The sequence below is a fragment of the Macrosteles quadrilineatus genome, unplaced genomic scaffold, assembly GCF_028750875.1.
Source record: "Macrosteles quadrilineatus isolate MER2022 unplaced genomic scaffold, UCM_ALF_1.0 Scaffold_4__1_contigs__length_99947679, whole genome shotgun sequence".
In the NCBI taxonomy this organism is placed as follows: domain Eukaryota; kingdom Metazoa; phylum Arthropoda; class Insecta; order Hemiptera; family Cicadellidae; genus Macrosteles; species Macrosteles quadrilineatus.
The window spans coordinates 92,073,265-92,094,648 of record NW_026542597.1 but is presented as its reverse complement, the minus strand read 5'-3'; the positions used below and the strand labels follow the sequence as shown (position 1 = coordinate 92,094,648).

The window sequence follows — 21,384 nt, the reverse complement described above, 5'->3', positions numbered from 1 at the left end:
GTCTAGTCTGAACCTGAACTGAACAAAAAAACAGAACAACACCAAACCAAAATTAAATTTTAATAATCCATCCAGTCCAAAAAGAGTCCAGTCACGACACGACACGACACTACGACCGACGACGCCGACGACTCACATTAGTCACATTTCAAGTTTAACTTTATAACGTCTGGTGAGCATGACCAAGTTTCCCCTTTTTTACTAATTACAAGCTTAGAACAGGAATGTAATTCATCATTCATGAATAAGCGAGAGTAAAATACTAGTGAGACTTCCTATAAGCAAATGGAATGTGAGTAGGCCTAATCCTATTTGTTTAGTATTGTTGTTAATGTTGTTTATATAACACTGATCATTTTAGTCTAGCCTTGACAAACTTAAAATCACTCAATAGGCCTAGTCAATAACTTACCACTCTTGACCTGGGCCTACAGATTTCACACATATTTTTCACATCAAGCATTTCTCATTTAGTAAAAAAGTTGTCAGACCATAGGGCCTAGGCCTACACATTCTTGTAGGCCTACACATTCTTGTAGGCCTACTCATCCTTGTAGGCCTTAAAGTAGGCCTATCCATTAGATACAGTGCAACCAAAATTGAATTGCGACCAGTGCCACTGTAGATGTAAAATTGAACTCAATGTTTTCTTTGCTGGGTAAAAACAGTTTTATTTATTATTTTTATAATTAAGGTAATTAATGAGAAGTTACCGGTAACTTAGGCCTACTTAATTTTTTGTATGATGGTAACTTAAAGGCTAACAGAGGTAAGTTACATCACAAAATAAAAACGGGACCGGTAGCACTGTACCAGTATCTAAATCTTATCAGATTGTATAACGGAGAAAAACAAGGCATGTGTGCACGAGATGACTCTAAAGGCGCGTTTACACCAGACAGAGTTAACTTAATAACATAAAGTTAATTATATTTTGTTATTAACCGGCATTTAAGTAAGTAAGTAGGCTACCGTAATTAACAAAAGTTAATAACAGAAAGTTATTAACAAATTATTTTGTCGGTTTTTTTTTAAAACATAAAGTCACTCCGCCATCTTGAATCATCATCGCTCATGCACAGCCAGCAATTGTAGATGAGACAGTAGTGCGAGAGGATGACGTGGTTCTCGCTGCAGCTGCGTGCGTTGTTTTGGCTACTGCTGCCCAAAGGAGACCTAGGAGATACTGGGTGACACAGTCACTCAGAGCAAGGACTTTGTACAGTGGGAGTGATATGTTAAGTGATATGCAAGACGACGATAGTGACCCTCTTTCAGGCGAGCTTAGGTGCGATGGAAGCATACAAAATTTCCTCCGCAGTTGAAACTGAGGGGCGACTAGCACGCTCTGTGTAGCACGATGCTGAGCGTGGGGGTTGCGGGGAAGAGAGGGACCTGTTAACACTAAAAGAGACCATTAACTTTGGTTACTACCTAACATTTGTTAAATACCCCCGCCGCAGCAAACCTGCCGACTAAGCGAATTTCCATTTGTCTGAATTGATTTTCAGTTAAATATATTTTAATAACATTAGGTTTAACGAGTACCTAGGTTTGCTGCTACAAGGAAACTAATAAAGTGTGTTTTTGAGTAAAATATTGATAGCTTAGTACAAAATAAATAAATTTGCCAAGTTTGATCAAAATATATCCATAAACAAGCAAACTACAACATTTGACAATATCCTCCATAAGAATCACATGGGAATTTTAAATTTACAATTTTTTTTAATTTTCTCCGTTACTAATAATCGAACAAAAATACTTTTATATACTAAATTATTTGTTTTTTAAGCTCTTTAAAAAGGTCTAAAGAGAAATCGGGAAATTTTGTGTTTTGAGGGTCAAAAGTGAGAAAAACCAATTTTTACCCCATAAAACCCCCCGTAAAGCCCCGTTCCCATGGTCCGATCGTGCTGGTTCGCGAACTCATTCAAGTTTATCCCGCTTTACACCTTTAAACCAAATTTCATCAAAATCGGACAAAAATTACTCAAGTTATCGCGTTCACGGACGTATATATAGGGGAGAGTGGTACAAGGTGGGACACGGTATATAGTGGGACATTCCATATAACTTTTTTTTCTTCAAAGCCATGTGGCCAGTTTCCATCCAAAAGTGTTAATTCATGGCCAACAGTGTGTTTTAAGTTAGTTCTGAAGTTTCAGTCATGTTGGAAAGTATTGAATGACAGTCTGCTACAACTATAGTCTCAAAAGTTACATTTTTGAGGTAAGCAATCATCATTTTCTTATGAAATTAGTTTGATAAACAGGTTAAATTTGATATGCCTAACATTAAAAAACCTTCTTTGTTCAATAGAAGGAGGTCAGGGATGTCTGAGCTGCACTGTTTGGAGTAAAACTTAAAAACAATATAACCCTACATGTGGTACAAGGTGGGACAGTTATTTGTGGTATATAGTGGGACAATGTTAAATAAGGTGGTACAAAGTGGGAAATCGGTACATAGTGGGACAAGCAATGATAATTGATTTATTATACTATTATAGCAATTCATAATAGGCTATAAATACAAGCATACCCATATAAATATATGACATGCCTCATCTGCTTGGTAGGTTACCAAGAATAGGACCTAGGGTTTGTTAAATAAAAAAAAACCCTTAACTTACTTCTCATGGTAAACCCTAACGCGGTTTACCCAGAAACACAACCATTGTCATAATTTTGTGTTAGGCCTAGGTATTTTTAAACTGTTTAGTACTTATATTTTCAATTAAATAATTCCTTTCTACTTTTTTACCTACTTATAACATAAATAGAGTTTTAGCGGGGTCGGTTTTATGCCAAAGTAGACCTACATTTAACTCTTAAAATATAGACACATTCATTCATATCATTGTTATTCATTAAAGAACATTATAGTGGAATTTTACAAAAAAAATTATTTTTTCAGGTTCATAATGCCGAAGATTTGCCGCAAGAAGTTTTTGGAGCATGCAGAAGATGGAGCAATTTCGAGCCTTATAGCCTAGTTTAATTACTAACTATTTACTATAAGTTTTTACAAGTCACATAATATCAATAAATTTTGTAATTTGTCTGAAACTGTCTTATTTAAGAATACCTCCTATGCATAACAGGATGTCCCACTTTGTACCATTTATTGTCCCACTTTGTACCATATGCTGTCCCACTTTGTACCATATTGCTGTCCCACCTTGTACCAGGGTCGGTACATGTTGGGACAAGTGGTATAAAGCGGGACAAACGGTTTTTGGCCTTTTAAATATAAGTTAATAATTTTGAAAAAAATATGATTAAAAGAGTTTTAAAAGTGCTTTATTTTTGTGTAAAGATTGTTCTTCTAAGTCAACTAATATTGAAGAAAAACATGTTTTAATTTTTTCGTCCCAGTATGTACCACTCTCCCCTATATATATAGGCTATATATATATATAAGTCTACTAGCAGAGTACCCGTCCTTCGTACGGGGTTGGAATATAAGCATAAAATGCTTATTGCAGTTATACTCATGCTTTGCGTTTGCAATAAGGAAGGACACAGTTTGATAAAATTTGCTTTTTTAAATATTACAGTATTCTATAGTATTACACATCTACCTAAACAATAGAAAAAAATAAATTATCAACAATTCGCAAAATATCACAAATTATTCGCGAAATAAAAACATAAACATACCTAACTGTAAACAATCCTACTTTGACAGTTCTCATTGCGAATCACAGTTTTTTGTTGCTGCTTAGTTCAAATTAGCTGTTTTCATAATTGAAAAATTATAGTGCTGCACCCTGTTGGTAAATCTTATAACTTTTTAATGCTTTTCCATATCATAGAACCAACTTTATTAGTTGAAACAGCTGACTAAATTCTTTAATTCCCTTTAAATATGAATACTCATAAGGTTAACATGGGGAACTACAGAGCCACTGGGGCGGAGCCCGAAAAGGTTTTTGAGATAAGAATATGCCTATATGTTAATCGGGAATGTAAGCTATCATCATGCCAAATTTCAGCCCAATCCGTCCAGTAGTTAATGCGTGATCGAACTTCAAACAAACAAACAAACAAACACACAAACTTTCACATTTATAATATTAGTAAGATATATATATATATATATACATATATAAAAATTTGAACGAATGGTGTTTTTGGCCTCTGGGGACATCAAAATGAAAAAGTAAATCGGTCCCGGGTCTAGGTCTTAACGTGCCACCTACGGTAATAGCTACTTCCCTATAGGGAAATTCGCTAAAACATAACACATTTCCTTTGATCTTTACTGACTCTTGATGGATAACATAAATCTTGTTAATAACAAGGAATTTTCTGTTAAAAACCAAGTAAATAACATTTATTTTTTAACACTTGCTATTAACTCCGGTGTAAACGCGGCTTAACAGCGATGCTAGGTGTGTGGGGGGAGGGGATGAAACAGTACTCTGGCCAAGACCAGTTTTGGGGTGAGAAAACGAAAATGGCAGGAATTTTTCATGTTGCGGGATCTAATAGATTAGGGGCGACCGACGGACGCTTTAAAAACTACAGTAGGCCTATTTGAACTGATACCGAGAGCTACAACCTGTCTAGGTAGCCCTACAGTAATTATGGTGATTAAGGTGACAAGGGAACCGTAGTAATTTATATTAAAATCAGAGTCTAGAGTCTATAGGCTACCTGAAAACAACGGTGAAAATATTTTTCCGCTGTCACAAAAACTTAATAATCTACGATCGTTTGCATTTAATTTAATTTTGTATTAAGCTACAAGAAAATGCCACATGATTTACAGCTAATTAAACAATATATTACACAAGGGCCTTGCTGTAAAATTGAATGAAAATCAAGAATTCTTAATACTTAAATAATTATCTCCTTTGTTGGCACTGAAGTCCAGTAGAGTCTATAAGTAGGGCTGGTCACTCACATTCACTCTTAAAGGGAAAGTGTTCAAGTTCAGAGTAGAGAATCCCAAATGGTAATTAGCCTATAAATTGTTTAAAGCAGATAACTCACCGCAATGTCCAGTAAGGTTACAATATCTGGTTTGGACCGACTCAAACCGAACCCCACGAGTATTACGAAGTGACAGGGTATCACAAGGTTTCACAACCAGGGCTCACAGGTCGAGAAGCTACTCCAGAGATACGTTAGCAGGCACTAGCCACAACGGGATCCGGCATAAACCCTCAATTGTAAGTCAGCATTAAATCCAACGATGATGTCGGAGGGTCAGCACTAATAACAAAATTTACCAAGCTGAAAGTAGTTGATTCTCACTCTTCAGAGACTTAGTCTAGACAGTCACAAATCATTTCCAAGGTTTTTTTCCAATATGATGCCACAACCATGTAGATAACATCAGTGAAGAGATACCGTCGGCCAAGAGATAAGGAGGCATTGAAGTGAAAGTGGTCAAGTGTCAGGAATTGTCATGGTACTGGACAGTAACTTATACTAGTTTTATAGGAATTTCCTTGCCACTCAACTATTTGGAAGCAAAACTCATGACATCAATCAATGTCCTTAATTTGAAAAATTCAACTAATTTAGGCGTGCACAACAGTATGTTCAATTTTTTTGTTGGGTGATCAGTCCAACAAAATTTCGAAAATAGTGGGCAATTTAAGAATAAAATGTCACACAGCACTAATGTGTCCAACAATGTGACATTGTGATCATATCCCGAGTGTGCAGTAACACAATGACCATATCTTTTGATCGTATGGATATCATGATCATCCCCACGCTGCATTCTTATGATTTGTAGTAACAAGAATGGGCTTTGACTGCTTGTTGCAGATTATGAAGATTTTGCAAACATTTTTTGTGATTCCAAAATTAGAATCAGGTTCGGTGAAACTGAATTCTTTTGTGCGGTGTCGAAGTGTAACTGATGTTGGAATTCTGCACGTGTTGGAGCAATAGCTGTTTCCCCAACCTGAAGGTGACATGAAAGACTGTGTTGAACCAGGACTGGGCTCCACCTCATTGGCACGACGATGTCCCAAGTTTTTTTAATGACAAACTCGCGGGTGGTTTGATTGGCCTCTGTGCTGAGAATGGCTAAGCTCTCTCCTAAGAATCTACAATCCTCCTAAATGTTTACAATCTATGTATATATTTAATTAAAATGGTCTTTTTCAGAATAGGCAATTGATTTGAAGAGGAAAAGGAACTTATATATTATTGCGCAAGAAAGATAATTGACATAATCAGCTATTTAAATACTTTAAAGGGCAGCTGAAAATATAAAGTTTTTATCATACTAAAAGTACTACATATTGAAAGTAAGTAATTCACTATGTTAAACTTAAAATAAAATTATATACATATAACTATTATATGGCTGATTCCACAATATTATTTTAAAATAACATAGAATATAGAAGCAACGATTTCTTAAGTAGCCTAGGTATGATAAAATTTAACATGATGGAACATAAAGTGAAGACAAAAAAGAAAAATGCCTCGAGTAAGCTATGTCGTATGATAATTTATACACAACATTTGAGCAAGAGTTGATAAAATTTTGATTGATACACACATATAACTGTTCAAAGTTTAACAAATTCTACAAAAAACGAGATATTTAAATAGACATACAAAGCCAACTTAATAATTCCAATTAGTTACCAGCTTTAAGTTACTAGCTATTTCCATTAAGAAAATGAAAAATTTCTAAGTATTTCATGGCCACTAAAATGTTTCTGCTACTTCTTGGTTAATGATGTCCTTAAAGATCCATCACAGTTCGGGGTTCCTAGAGGTAAACACATCACAAAAAATTCACACATGCACATATCTCGTGACATTTGGGCTGCAGAATATCGTGGAAATGTGAAATAACCTTCCTAGGAACCTAATACACATCCTTAAAATGGTTTACAATACCTGCATATAGTAATCCTTTGTTGCTGATCAGGGTCGTCGCGTGGTTTATTGGCACCCGAGGCGAGATGTTGTCAGGCGCCCCCTCCCCAAACACACATTGAGTGATGATCGTTATACAAAGTTGCGTGGCGGGTTGCGTTACTGTTTCAATGCGCAACAACAGACACTTGAACGGATTGAATAAGTACTATACATATTAATTAATACAGTGCACATAAAAATTAATGCAATAGTCAGGCCCGTTTTTGACCCTGTCATCGCCCTAGGCACAACTAATAGTAGCGCCCCTTAGCAATATATATATATACAGAGTGTCAACTGACCGGGAAATCTGGGAATTGTGTGTGAGATTTTAACCGGGAAATATGCATGCCTTTTGTGTTTCTACCTGGATATTTAATTTTACCGCGATCGCGCATGACGACAACAGTGACGTTTCTGTGACCACGGGAGACGATGGTATGTCTACCCTTGGCCGCAAGGGATGATCAGAATTTTGCCACGATCGCAGAAGACGATGATCTCCACACTACTGTGGGATATGATGAACATTTCGCCGCAATCGCGGAATACGGTTGTGATGTTTAAAGGACCATGGGAGATAAAATAATGATATCTACCCGGCCACGAGGGATGATCAGAATTTTACCATGATCACGCAATACGATGATAATCTCCACACGACCGCGTGAAAGGATTAGAATTTTGCCTCATTCGTGAAAGACGATGATGATCTCCACACGACCGTGGGAGATGATTACGATTTTGCCGCAATCGTGGGAGATAATTACTATTTTCACACGACCACGGGAGACGATATAATGATGTCTACCCGGCCGTGAGGATGAATAGAATTTTACCACGATCGATTATAATCTCCTCACGACCGCGGGATATGTTCATATATTGCTGCGATCATGGATGACGATATGCCTAATTATGTCCACACAACAGCCGGAAACAGTCAGAATTTTGCCGCGATTGTGGGAGACCATAACGATGTCATGTGCCGGGAGAGATTATCAGAAGTTTACCACCATCGCATGCAAATATAACAACCAATTTTTTGGCGCCCCACGAAAAAAGCCAATTGCCTCGTGCCCTAGGCACGTGCCTACCGTGCCTATTCGGTAAATTGGCCCTGGCAATAGTAGGCAAAACCTCAAACCAAACCTACTCTGAATAGAATATACGGAATGACAGAATAAAATAATAAAAACACTTTATTACATTTAGAAATAAGACCCTTTCCCCTAAACATTTAATGGCATTCGCCTGGATTTTGCACGAGCAAATGTCTTGAGAATATCTTTGAAGTCTATTTTCCTAGCTTCATCGTTTTCAATTGTCATGATGGCAAGAGAGTTCAGTCTCTCCTGTGACATGGATGATCGTAAATATGTCTTTATAAGTTTTAGCTTACTGAATGTACGCTCAGCACTTGAAACTGTCACTGGTGTAGTTAACAAAACTCTTAGTGAAATCCAGAGATTTATAAATACATCTTTGCTGTCTGTTTTCTTGATTGCTCGCAACACGTCGATTAGTTGAACTTTCCGAAGTTGGGGTTCATTGATATCCAAGATGGAGATCACATGTTGCAGTTCACAAAAAAGTTCATTGCCGTTGATATCTGATATTCCGTTAGTATTTCTTAAGAGAGTTTCTAGTTTTAAACAACTCTGTTTCAAGTCATCTTTTGGTGGAAGATTAGCCAAGTTATACAAAAAAATCCCCACTGCGAGTTATGATTATAAAGTGCAGTGGACCTACCTTTAACTGATGTTGCTACTGTATCCACCAATGAATAAAATACCTCCCTCTTGAATGTATCTTCTGCAGATGTTTGCACTTCGTCGCTTGCACTTTCATACAAAAAGAGACGTTTCTTCTTGCGAATTTTGGTTTCAGGGAAGTTGTTTAATAGTTTATCTAGTATATTTTCCACCCAGCCTACAGCCTTCTTTTTACTTTTAAACTTTTAAATTTTTACCTGTTATTGTCTGTGATATTAGCTTATTAATCTAGTCTGACTGGGTTACTGTGTAACCCTATTTTACCATAATATGTGACTATGTCTATTGCAAGATTGTTTTGCTTAATGACAATAACGGATTTCTGATTTCTGATTGGTTGTATTCCTAGCTCTTTTGAAATTTCCTTTACGGAAGTGCATTAGTGTATCCATTTTCTCTAAATTTGTCTAAGAAGTCCAAGCAATTTATTTAACTTACTCATAGCATCACTGACGCCTTTGGCTTTCCCTTGAAGACTTTTACTTATGATATTGATTTCAAACAGCAAATCATGCCATAGTATTAAGCATAATAAGAAAGAAAAGTCTTCCATCTGGTTGAGTAAGGAATGAGCCTCACTCGCTGTCTTAGGGTCGTCCGTTTTATCAAAGCATCCCGCACTTCGACGTACTGATAGCGAACAGCTTGCACCGAAGATATTCGGGCTTCCCATCGTGTTTCACATACTTGTTTTAGCGTGAGATCCTTGACATGTTCACTAATCACACACCAACGCTTTGTAGAGCCTGCAAATATCGTATATATACGCTGGAGTGTTCCAAATAGAGATGTAGATTTGACCGAGGATTTCGCTCCATCAGCAATTACCAGGATCAGACTATGGCATCCACAAGGCATAAAAAAAGCCAAAGGGAAATCTGCTTGTACACGAGCTTGAACTCCTTTGTTCCTTTGTTGCAAGACGATGTATTTTTAACAACGATGTGTCCTTTGTTGTAGGAAACCTGCCATATTGGCACCACTACCATGGCCCCGACAGTCTTTCATGTTAAGTCCACACGTCACCTCGTGCATATTTAAGGTCATTGTCTCTACCGTGAGTCATCGTCAGGATGTCAGAGACGTGAGTGGGGGGAGGGTAGTCTGGCGAAATAAGAATAAACATGGCAACTAGGCTAGTAGGCTATTCGTGTGAAGGCCTACAGAGCGAAACTGCGACATTGCAATATTGATTTATATTAAGATAATTAAGTTGGGACAGGGCCTTCAACTCCACTGTGGCCCATTATTAGGCTATTATTACTAAACTAAAAGTAGTAAACAAGCAAATCTAGCTACTTCATTTTTATAAAAAATATTTCATCTGGGAAAACGTTGCAAATATATAAAGTTATTGGTGTCAAATAATATGTATTTGTTCAATAAATGCATAGAACGTAATATGAAAAATTCAGTTAGTTATACATAACTTTCCAAATTACGTTATGTACATCTAACTTAATTTTTTCAATTTTGTTTTATCACTTTTGTCACTGCGCCCCCCAAGCCCTCCAAGCCGCAGGGCCGCGGATTTGGCACAAGATGTAACATATGAACAAACATTTAACCCTTTGCGTGCTATGCAATTATATATCGGCATTTACTAAAACCTCTAAGGGATATAGAGAGGAAGGTACTTTACAAAAAGTAGCAAAACGGCCATGACCTGCATATTAATAGGAAACACCATCAACCACTTAGCTAAAAGATTCCCCCAATCCGATGATTCGAGGTGTATGTCTAAACCATGAATTATGAACACCTCACTATGCCCCAGTGGTTGTAATATATTGCTACAAACACAGGTCACTCTTTATTTGCCCCACAGGACGGTAATCGAACCCAAGCAGACGAATGCCACTGGCCAAGTGACACATGCCCTAGCCTTCTCGGCTATCTGTGCTTGGAGACTGAGGAGTCAAAAACCGGTATTTAAGCTCACGCCATCGATTGCGAACAGATAGCGCTACAGCATGTTGTTCCATGCGTTACAAACAAGGTAGCAGCACTAGTTAGTCACGGACTATTTAGATGATATTTTCAGTTAAACCCCAACAGTGATCATAAATTGTGTTACCGAGGCTTTGCTGCGAAAAAAATTATTTTTCCTAAAATGGCAATATTATAAGATTACAAGATACAAGATTCTTTATTTGGTCGATTGAACAGTAATACAGTTATAGACCACGTCAAATTGTTAAGTTAGGCTACAGATACATACAAATTGAAATATTGCATACAGTATAGGTATATAGTGAATGGACATTTTTGGTTGACTAGATTTTTTTAGTAGGAACATTTAAGCTGCAAATACTTTACACAAAGGAATAAAAACATAAAGGTTACTAGACACAAACAATAAAAATGTGGAAAACTATAGCTGACAGGTTTTTAGTTTGCACTTTAGTTGCTGAGTTAGTGAGTCTAGGGCTCACTGAATTAACTTTCAAAGAATCTGCGTATCTGGCCCTACCAGCGCTACCAGTGGTGTGCGCCAGAACATATGGTAACCGCAGCATAGCTGATGGTCTATATTTAATTCTTTTTGTCTATGGTAATACTATAGTACACCATAAATTTAAAGAAGCATATTTTATCAAAATGTGTCCTAACCCATTGCAAACGCAAAGCTTATGAGTATAACTGCAATAAGCATTTTATACTTATATGCCAACCCTGTGCGAAGGACGGGTACTCTGCTAGTTTAATAAATAATCGTTGACACGTAGTGTGTGAATAAGTAGTTTTATTTTTTAGGTGCATAATTAATAACTTATTGACTTTCTTTTTTCCAAAATGTTTATAAAAATCCATTGTATTTGTATGGTTTATTTCCCAAAAAATAATGCCTGGGATACGAAAGAGCCAGTTAATACTTTAAGTTAATACTTTTAGTGGATTACTAAAAGTTAATCTATATACAGCAGATCTATGGAATAGTAATTATTCTCTTTAGCGTTCTCTTTCCGTTGCTAAGAACGGGTAGGGTGGATAATTAATTAGTCAAAACCAAAATGATGGCTTCCACTACTTACCAGATTTAAAAGCCACCAAAGTTTCTATAAAGGCCATAAATGTTGAATTTTGTTTCTAGAAGCGTTGGCGGATGAATAACTATTTTAGACAACAGTCGTAACGATCAAAATCTTTCTATTTCGTGTCCTCTTCCCGTTGCAAAGCACGGGTAATACTGCTAGTATTTAATAAATTATGATCTTTTTCAGGATAGGAAATAGATTTGAAGAGGAAAAGGAACTTCAATTCATGTCACAAGAAAGATAATTTACGTAATCTGAAATAATACTTTAAACAGCAGCTAATAAGATTAAGTTTTCACTACCTTAAAAGTACAAATGAAAGTAAGTAAACACTATAAGTAACACCACTAACCTATGTGGTATGATATTTAATACACAAAATACACAAAAATAGACAAACAAAGCCAATTGAATAAATCCAATTAGTTACTAGTTTTCCTGATATTAGCAATCAGAAATATAAAACAAAGAATGTTAAATATCACTAAAAAGCCTCCATTTAAGTGTCCAATATGTAGAAAAATGTTTTCAACTCTACCGACAATGAAGTGTCATATATATTTACACACAGGTGAGCGTCCCTTTAGATGTTTGACATGTGAAAAAACATTTATTAAAAAATCTCAGGTAAAGAATCATCTGTTTACACATTCTGGGAAGTTTCCTTACAAGTGCATTACATGTGGAAAATCCTTCAAAACCAGGAGCGAGATGAAGATTCATACATTGCTTCACACAGGAGAGCGACCTCATAAGTGCACTACATGTGGAAAATCTTTCAAAACCAGCAGCTATATGAAGATTCATTTATTGGTTCACACAGAAGAGCGAACTTATAAGTGCACTATATGTAGAAAATCCTTCAAATCCAAGCAAGATATAAAGACACATGCATTGGTTCACACGCGAGAGCGACCTCATAAGTGCATTACATGTGGAAAATCTTTCAAAACTAAGAAAGACATGAAGAATCATACATTGATTCACACGGGAGAGCGACCTCATAAGTGCCCTACATGTGAAAAATCCTTCAAAACCAGCAGCGATATGAAGGCTCATACATATGTTCACACAAGAGATCGATCTAATCAGTGCACTATATGTGGAAAATCCTTTAAAAGCAAAAAAGGTATGAAGAGTCATACATTGGTTCACACGGGAGAGCGACCTCATCAGTGCACTACATGTGGGAAATCCTTCCAATCCAGCAGCATTTTGAAGAGACATACATTGGTTCACACGGGAGAGCGACCTCATCAGTGCACTACATGTGGGAAATCCTTTAAAAGCAAAAAAGGTATGAAGAGTCATACATTGGATCACACAGGAGAGCGACCTCATATGTGCATTACATGTGGGAAATCCTTCCAAACCAGCAGCATTTTGAAGAGACATACATTGGTTCACACGGGAGAGCGACCTCATATGTGCATTACATGTGGGAAATCCTTCCAAACCAGCAGCATTTTGAAGAGTCATACATTGGTTCACACGGGAGAGCGACCTCATCAGTGCACTACATGTGGGAAATCCTTTAAAAGCAAAAAAGGTATGAAGAGTCATACATTGGATCACACAGGAGAGCGACCTCATATGTGCATTACATGTGGGAAATCCTTCCAAACCAGCAGCATTTTGAAGAGACACATTGGTTCACACGGGAGAGCGACCTCATCAGTGCACTATATGTGGGAAATCCTTCCAAACCAGCAGCATTTTGAGGAGACATACATTGGTTCACACGGGAGAGCGACCTCATCAGTGCCCTAAATGTGGAAAATCATTCAAATACAAGCAAGATGTAATGAGGCATATACTGGTTCAGACAAGAGAGTGACCTCATAAGTGGAAAATCCTTCCAAACCAGCAGTCATATGAAGAGCCTTATGGATAATTAATTCACACTGGAGGGACCTCATGATTGCACCACATCTGGAAGATCCATCACAAATAGTTGCTATATGACGTTTCATACATTAATTTATGATGTGTTCATTCATTTTAAATCAAATCTTTTGTGTTAATTCTTCATTCTCGTGTTAAGAAAATGGAAAACGTCTCAGCAAATTACAGCCACTAAAAATGTTTCTGCCACTTTCTGGTTTAAGGCGCCCTTAAAGATCCATCAGATTTTGGGGGTTCCATAAGGAAAACACGTCACAAAAATTCACACATGCACATATCTCGTGACTATATATCTCGTACTTGGGCTAGAGAGTATTCCGGAAATGCGAAATAACCTTCCTAGGAACCTAATACACATCACATCCATTGAATCCTAATCATGATTTGTATCAATTGTCAATGGTAGTGTGTGTGGTGGATCTTATTGTAAATAAACCAAGCTATTGTTAAACAACGAACCAAACGTCTCACCTATGACCTAAAAGTGTTTAAGCACTATGACAAAATTTCGGGTTGAGAGACAAAATTAGATTTTAAAATACGTAATAGTTGTCTCACCTGAAATTAGGTCACACCTTAATTTTTCCAGATAGCTTAGCATACAATGAGATAGTCTAGGGCTCTAACGTGTTCGTTATTTAATTACCGTTTCGAGTTTATTGACTCTGTTTTGAATCTTGAAATAATTACCATAAATGATAAAATAATTATTTCACAAACAGATTAGTAAGCTTCTTTATTAATACCAAAGTCTAAAACTGAACCTTCAAACAATTAAATTACTTCAATACAAAATATTTAACATGTGATAAAACAAAACACAGTTAGTTTAGAAAAGATATAACAGCCAGTTCAAAAGGAAAATCAATGAAGTGAAAAGATATACAATAAAGTTCACAACATCCTCCCCCCATTTCAAATTGCTAACCAATCATGTGCAATTTTAAATCAGTAAAATCGCTGGGGCACTTTTACTTCTCTTCCACATCTGGTTTTCTTCTTAGCCAAATCAAAGACTTCGTTTTCAACTAGGCCTATACCTTCTTCTTCTTCAAGTGTTTTATTTTCTTTCATACACTCTTTTTCACAAGCTGTGATTTCTAATGGGAAAAGTATTTGTAGTGGTCTTGTCAAAATACCATTTTCAGTTTTTAGTCTTGCGACTCTGGAGAATTCATCTCTTCCTGGATATACATCCTGTACCAACCCCAAAGGCCATCTTATTCGTTTTGTGTTATCATCTCCTATCAATACAACTTCTCCAATAATGGGTTCTCTACTTTTCTTGTTTTTTCCATTGTGAACGAGTGTAGCCAAATACTCTTTCTTAAACCTGTCTCTTAGTGATCTTCTTATTTTGTTTATATAACGCACTCTTTTATTCAAACTTAGACACTCAATTTCATTCAAATCGGGTAATTCAGCTGTTGATGTTGGTTGTAAGAATAAGGCTGGACTTAATGGTTGTAAACAGTCATCATCATTCGAAAGATAAGTCAAAGGTCTTGAATTTACAGTTGCTTCACAATCACACAAAATTGTTGAGAGTTCTTTCTGTGTGACTAAAGAATTTCCCAAGTTTTGTCGTAAAATTTCCTTTACCACTCCAATAAGTCGCTCCCACCACAAAAATCTTGAAGCGTCTCAGTCACTTTCTGTTAAACTTACTTGCAAGAAAGCTTTCTTAATATCTGAAATAACACCTATTGGGTGTTTTCTAAACTTCATTAGAAGAGCTGGAATTAGTTCTATTAAATTAGGTCCCTTTTCCAAACAAGAGTTAAGAGAATTCCCTCTACTATCGACTGCAAAAAAATGTTAATGTAAAAATGTTAATGTTAATGGTAATGTAAATTAAAAAATGTAGCCTATGTAGTGTAGATTTATCAAATATTTTTACTGTATTGTATTTTTAATGAAAATGAAAGATTGATTAATGTATTGAATCCACATGAAATATTGAATTAGGATAAACCTACAATATTAATTACATGTCTCATATACAACATAAACAAACTGTTGTATTTATTTTTTGTTTGATTGTTAATTTGTATACGACTATAGAAAATTAAAAGATATTAACTGCTGTAAGTGTTTGACTTCATTTAAGTATGTACTGTACTTGATCTTTAATCTACCTATCTATTGATAACTCCTCTTCCTAACCGTAAGCAATTCACCTAATGATTTTTACTAGAGGTCGTCCAGTGGTCGAAAACTCCAGCAAACGTTGTTCCATGCGTTACAAACAAGGTAGCAGCACTAGTTAGTCACGGACTATTTAGATGATATTTTCAGTTGAACCCCAACAGTGATCATAAATTGTGTTACCGAGGCTTTGCTGCAAAAAAAAATATTTTTCCTAAAATGGCAATATTATAAGATTACAAGATACAAGATTCTTTATTTGGTCGATTGAACAGTAATACAGTTATAGACCACTTCAAATAGTTAAGTTAGGCTACAGATACATACAAATTGAAATATTGCATACAGTACAGGCAGTGGCGGCTAGCCCATAAGGACTCTCGGACGCTGCCCTTCCAACAATACATAAATAAATTACATTTTAATATTAATTTTATTCAGTTAAATTTAATTAAAATTACTTTAACGATCACTTCAAACTATATACAACATAAATATACCAAATAATTGGATAATTCAATTCAGTAAAGACTAAATTTTGATCGTCGCTTGCTTAGTAAGGACAGCGCGGACGGCGGCCAGACCGTCCCAATCCCAATACATGTAGTCTTATGGCAGAACAACCAAACAGCTCTGAGGGTGCCATGACGTCATTCCAATGCTTTAGTATGGGCGCTTTGGGGCAGAGTCTAAAGTTGTGTGCGCACTCCTAAATCAGGGCAGCCATCACAATCTGGATATTCTGTACGACAAGCTACCATTATGATGGGTAGAACTGATGTTGGCACACCTGTTTGTCATAACTCAAACCATCTAATTTCTAAAACTAGAAATTAGAAAACAACTGAGCTCACCTCAAAATGCTATTTTGGTTTGGTGTTGATGTTTAGTGATTAATGAATAGTGAGTGATGTTCGTGCGTGTATTAAAGCAAAATACTAACACTGTATATACTTCATTAAATTGATTTCACATCCAGTTTAGTTAAAGATAGGCCATTCATTTCTGGTTAATTAATATTATTGAAGTACAATATGTTTTTAGGTTACTGGTATACGTGTAAATGCAATTTGTTTTCGTAAGCTGTTTTACTTTTTGGCTTAACTATATCAAACTACGTTCATATGTTTAGTTGTAAACAAAGAGAATTGAGTTTGACTGTTTGATCTAATGTCAACAGATAACACTGCCATTCCCAAACTTTAACCCTTGACTGTACTTAAGTGATGCCCTTTCTTAATTTTCCAAGACGTATTTGCACATCTACGTGAAAATACCTTTAATTTGACACCTCAAACGTTATAATCCGTCAAGCCGTTATCGAGTTATGACTGTGAAAAGAAAACTGCTTGCGTATATAGATTACATACATTACAATTGCTTTTATGATTCTAAATTTCAACAAGAAAATCACCTAAATACTATACAACTAACTGTATATATTTAATAAATTATGGTCTTTTTCAGAATAGACAATTTGAAGAGACAAAGGAACTTCAATACCATCGCAAGAAATATAATTTACATAATCTGATGTAATACTTTAAACAGCAGATAAAAAGATTTAGTTTTTACACTAAAAGTGCTAATTAAAGTAAGTAATTTACTATGTAAATTTGAATTTATACTATACATTACGTTCATATAGATGATGCAATATTATTTAAAAACAACATGAAACATAAAGAAGAAGCCAATTTTTCTTTTATATGTGTGTTTAAAATAGTACTTCAAAGTTAAGTAAAAAAGCAAAATGTCTCAAGTAGGCTAGGTTGTATGATATTTAATACAGTACTTGGGCAATAGTTCATCAAATTTATTTGATACCTTTATATAACAGTTAAACATTCCCACAAAAATAGACATTTTTAAATAAATATACAAAGCCAACTGACTAATTTCAATTAGTTTCAAGATTGTCTGATAAGTTAGAAGAGTCAAAGATTAAAAACTAAAAAATGTTAAAGAGCACTAGAAAGTCTCTCCCTAAGTGTCCAATATGTAGAAAATTGTTTTCAACTCTATCAAATATGAAGTGTCATATGTGTTTACACACAGGCGAGCGTTCCTTTAAATGTTTGTCATGTGAGGAAACATTTTTTCGACTAAGTCAAATAAAGGACCATTTATTGACACATTCTGGTAAGTTTCCGTTTAATTGCACTACATGTGGAAAATCCTTTAAAACCAGCAGCAACATGAAGATTCATACATTGGTTCACTCAGGAGAGCGACCTTACTTGTGCATTATATGTGGAAAATCCTTCCAAACCAGCAGCCATATAAAGATTCATACAATGGTTCACACGGGAGAGCGACCTCATAAGTGCACTATATGTGGAAAATCCTTCAAAACCAGCAGCGAGATGAAGATGCATACATTAGTTCACACAGTAGAGCGACGTCATAAGTGCATTATATGTGGAAAATCCTTCCAAACCAGCAGCAGTATGAAGACTCATACATTGATTCACACAGAAGAACGACCTCATAAGTGCATTATATGTGGAAAATCCTTCAAAACCATTAATATGATGAAGCAACATACAATGGTTCACACTGGAGAGCGCCCTCATAAGTGCATTTCATGTGGAAAATCCTTCCAAACCAGCAGCAGTATGAAGACTCATACATTGATTCACACAGAAAAGCGACCTCATAAGTGCATTATATGTGGAAAATCCTTTAAAACCATTAATCTAATGACGAGACATACAAAGGTTCACACAGAAGAGCAACCTTATAAGTGCACTACATGTGGAAAATCCTTCCAAACCAGCAGCAGTATGAAGACTCATACATTGATTCACACAGAAGAACGACCTCATAAGTGCATTATATGTGGAAAATCCTTCAAAACCAGGGGCAGTATGAAGACTCATACATTGATTCACGCAGAAGAGCGACCTCATAAGTGCATTACATGTGGAAAATCCTTCCAAAGCAGGGGCAGTATGAAGACTCATACATTGATTCACACAGAAGAGCGACCTCATAAGTGCACTATATGTGAAAAATCCTTCAAAACCATTAATATGATGAAGCAACATACAATGGTTCACACTGGAGAGCGACCTCATAAGTGCACTACATGTGGAAAATCTTTCCGAACTAGCAGCAGTATGAAGACTCATACATTGATTCACACAGGAGAGCGACCTCATAAGTGCATTACATGTCGAAGAACCTTCCGATTCAGTAGCAGTTTGAAGAAACATATATTGATTCACACAGGGGAGCGACCTCATAAGTGCATTACATGTGGAAAATCCTTCCAAACAAGCGGCAATATGAAGATTCATACATTAGTTCACACAGGAGAGCGACCTCATAAGTGCATTACATGTGGAAGAACCTTCCGATATAGTAGCAGTTTGAAGAAACATACATTGATTCACACAGCAGAGCGACCTCATAAGTGCATTACATGTGGAAGAACCTTCCGATTCAGTAGCAGTTTGAAGAAACATACATTGATTCACACAGAAGAGCGACCTCATAAGTGCACTATATGTGAACAATCCTTCAAAACCAAAAATATGATGAAGCAACATACAATGGTTCACACTGGAGAGCGACCTCATAAGTGCACTACATGTGGAAAATCTTTCCGAACTAGCGGCAATATGAAGATTCATACATTGGTTCACACGGGAGAGCGACCTCATAAGTGCATTACATGTGGAAAAACCTACCGATTCAGTAGCAGTTTAAAGAAACATGCATTAGATCACACTGGAGAGACCTCAAGATCACAAGATCAATAGATAACACAATGAAATATTCACAATGAAATAAATATGTGGAAAATCCTTTAAAACCATGAACAATATGAAGATTAATTTATTGCTTCACACAGAAGAGCGACTTCATAAGTGCACTACGTGTGCAAAATCCTTCCAAACCAGCAGCGAGATGAAGACTCATTTTTTTGTTTCACACAGAAGAGCAACCTCATGACTATCCTTTAAAAACAAAATAACTATGAAACAACATACATTGGTTCACATCAAAGAGAGACCTTATTAGTGTACTTTATGTGGAAAATCATTCCAAATCAGTGGAAATATGAAGAGACACACACATCTGGAAGATCCATCACAAATAGCTTAAATATGATTTTTCATTCATTATGTGTTGAAAAGAGACTTGATAGGCACAACATTTCTAATACTTATAGTTCGCAAACGTATGGTTTTTACCGTTTATAATGCTCCATAGCTAATTAAACGGCATAATATACAACATTGAATGACACCCCTCCCTACTCTCAACAATAACTACAATAACTATGGTGCATATACCGTACTATCAGCTAAAACAATGTTTGATTCCTCGGTCACTCTTTACAATGCTTAGTTGTATCCAGGACTGTTTATCTGTTTATAAATAAATATTCTCTAGGGTTTTTTAATGTATCCTACATATTACAAATGAAACTGTAATCTTATTTACTATCTTGACTATCTTATTATTGTGTATTGCATACATACAGAAAACCCACTAATGTCAAGATTTTGTTGATTTTTCCATTTTGTGTACATTTTTATGAATATATTACATTATTTTTAAATGGTGAATTAATTGTACCTACTCTTAGTAACTAGACTGGCTTTTAAGGCATTTCAGTAAAACTCATCAACTGTACAGGTTAATAAAACAATTGTATTTAGTGTAGATTTTTTAAATATTTGTAATGTACTATATTATATTTTTAATGAAAATGATTGGTTGATTAATGTACTGAATCCATGCAAATTCTTGATAATCTTGGTGGATAAACCTACAATATTAATTATTACATGCATCATATAATCACATAAACATGTTAATTTTTGTGCTACTAGTAAAAATTAAAAGGTACAAACTGCTTCATTGTTTTACTTCATTTAAGTATTGTATTTGAACCTAAATCTACATACCAAACCAAGTGATAATTTTCTCTTCTTAACCGCACACCATTCACCCAATAATCTTTATTCCATAGAAAATATTATGCTTAGCTCAACAAAGGCAGGAAATAGTACAAATGATACATGAGATAAGTTTTATTGAATTGCGCTTTTGTGTAATTGCAGACTTGACAAGACCACTCGTATTCTGTAAAAAAATAAAGACAAATTAAATAATTATTTTGGAGGGGAGGACAGTTCAGAAGGTAACAGGCGTTAAGCATTGGCGATGCTTTAGGACAGCCGCTATTTTAGTATCAGACCGTTGAAATCCAGTTATGGGAGCATGCACATAATATTTCATTATGCTTAGTGGCCCAGGATCACTTATTGAATTAAATGGTTTATATTACCTATAATTCAGTGATGCTTAAACTCACTTAACAGTTAAAATAAAATTCAAACTGATTTACATTCATCACTATTTTTAATCTACACCAAGGAATCGTTTAATCTATTGCCTAGGCATACCTCGACACATACTAATACACATACATATCATATCAATGTTTGTACAAATTATACCAAATCGACAATATCTCAAGTAAGAGATGGCAAACAAGAAGTTTAGCTAGCCTATGAGACATAGGACTGATAACGTTTCGATGTAGAAACCTAGGTCTCAACTATAAAAATAAATACTAATTTAATCTAAATACTAATA

The 21,384-nt window shown here is 35.7% G+C and overlaps 2 protein-coding genes across 2 annotated transcripts in view; both read left to right on the top strand.

Moving 5' to 3' along the window:
• Nucleotides 1-21,384, top strand: part of LOC128993147 (zinc finger protein 729-like) — a 69,580-nt gene that overhangs the window by 28,083 nt on the left and 20,113 nt on the right. Inside the window, exons 4-6 of the mRNA XM_054416906.1 lie at nucleotides 6,135-6,277; nucleotides 11,902-12,036; nucleotides 17,236-17,362. The gene's annotated coding sequence lies outside the window, so the exon portion shown is untranslated. The remainder of the gene's footprint in view (nucleotides 1-6,134; nucleotides 6,278-11,901; nucleotides 12,037-17,235; nucleotides 17,363-21,384) is intronic.
• LOC128993148 (zinc finger protein 85-like) lies at nucleotides 18,318-19,737 on the top strand. Its single transcript, XM_054416907.1, has one exon. The coding sequence runs from the start codon at nucleotides 18,318-18,320 to the stop codon at nucleotides 19,533-19,535; it is 1,218 nt and encodes a 405-aa protein (XP_054272882.1). The 3' UTR covers nucleotides 19,536-19,737.

What these genes read in the sequence shown, in the direction of transcription:
- LOC128993148 (XM_054416907.1), top strand. Translation starts at nt 18,318, where the DNA reads ATGGTTCACACTGGAGAGCGCCCTCATAAGTGCATTTCATGTGGAAAA.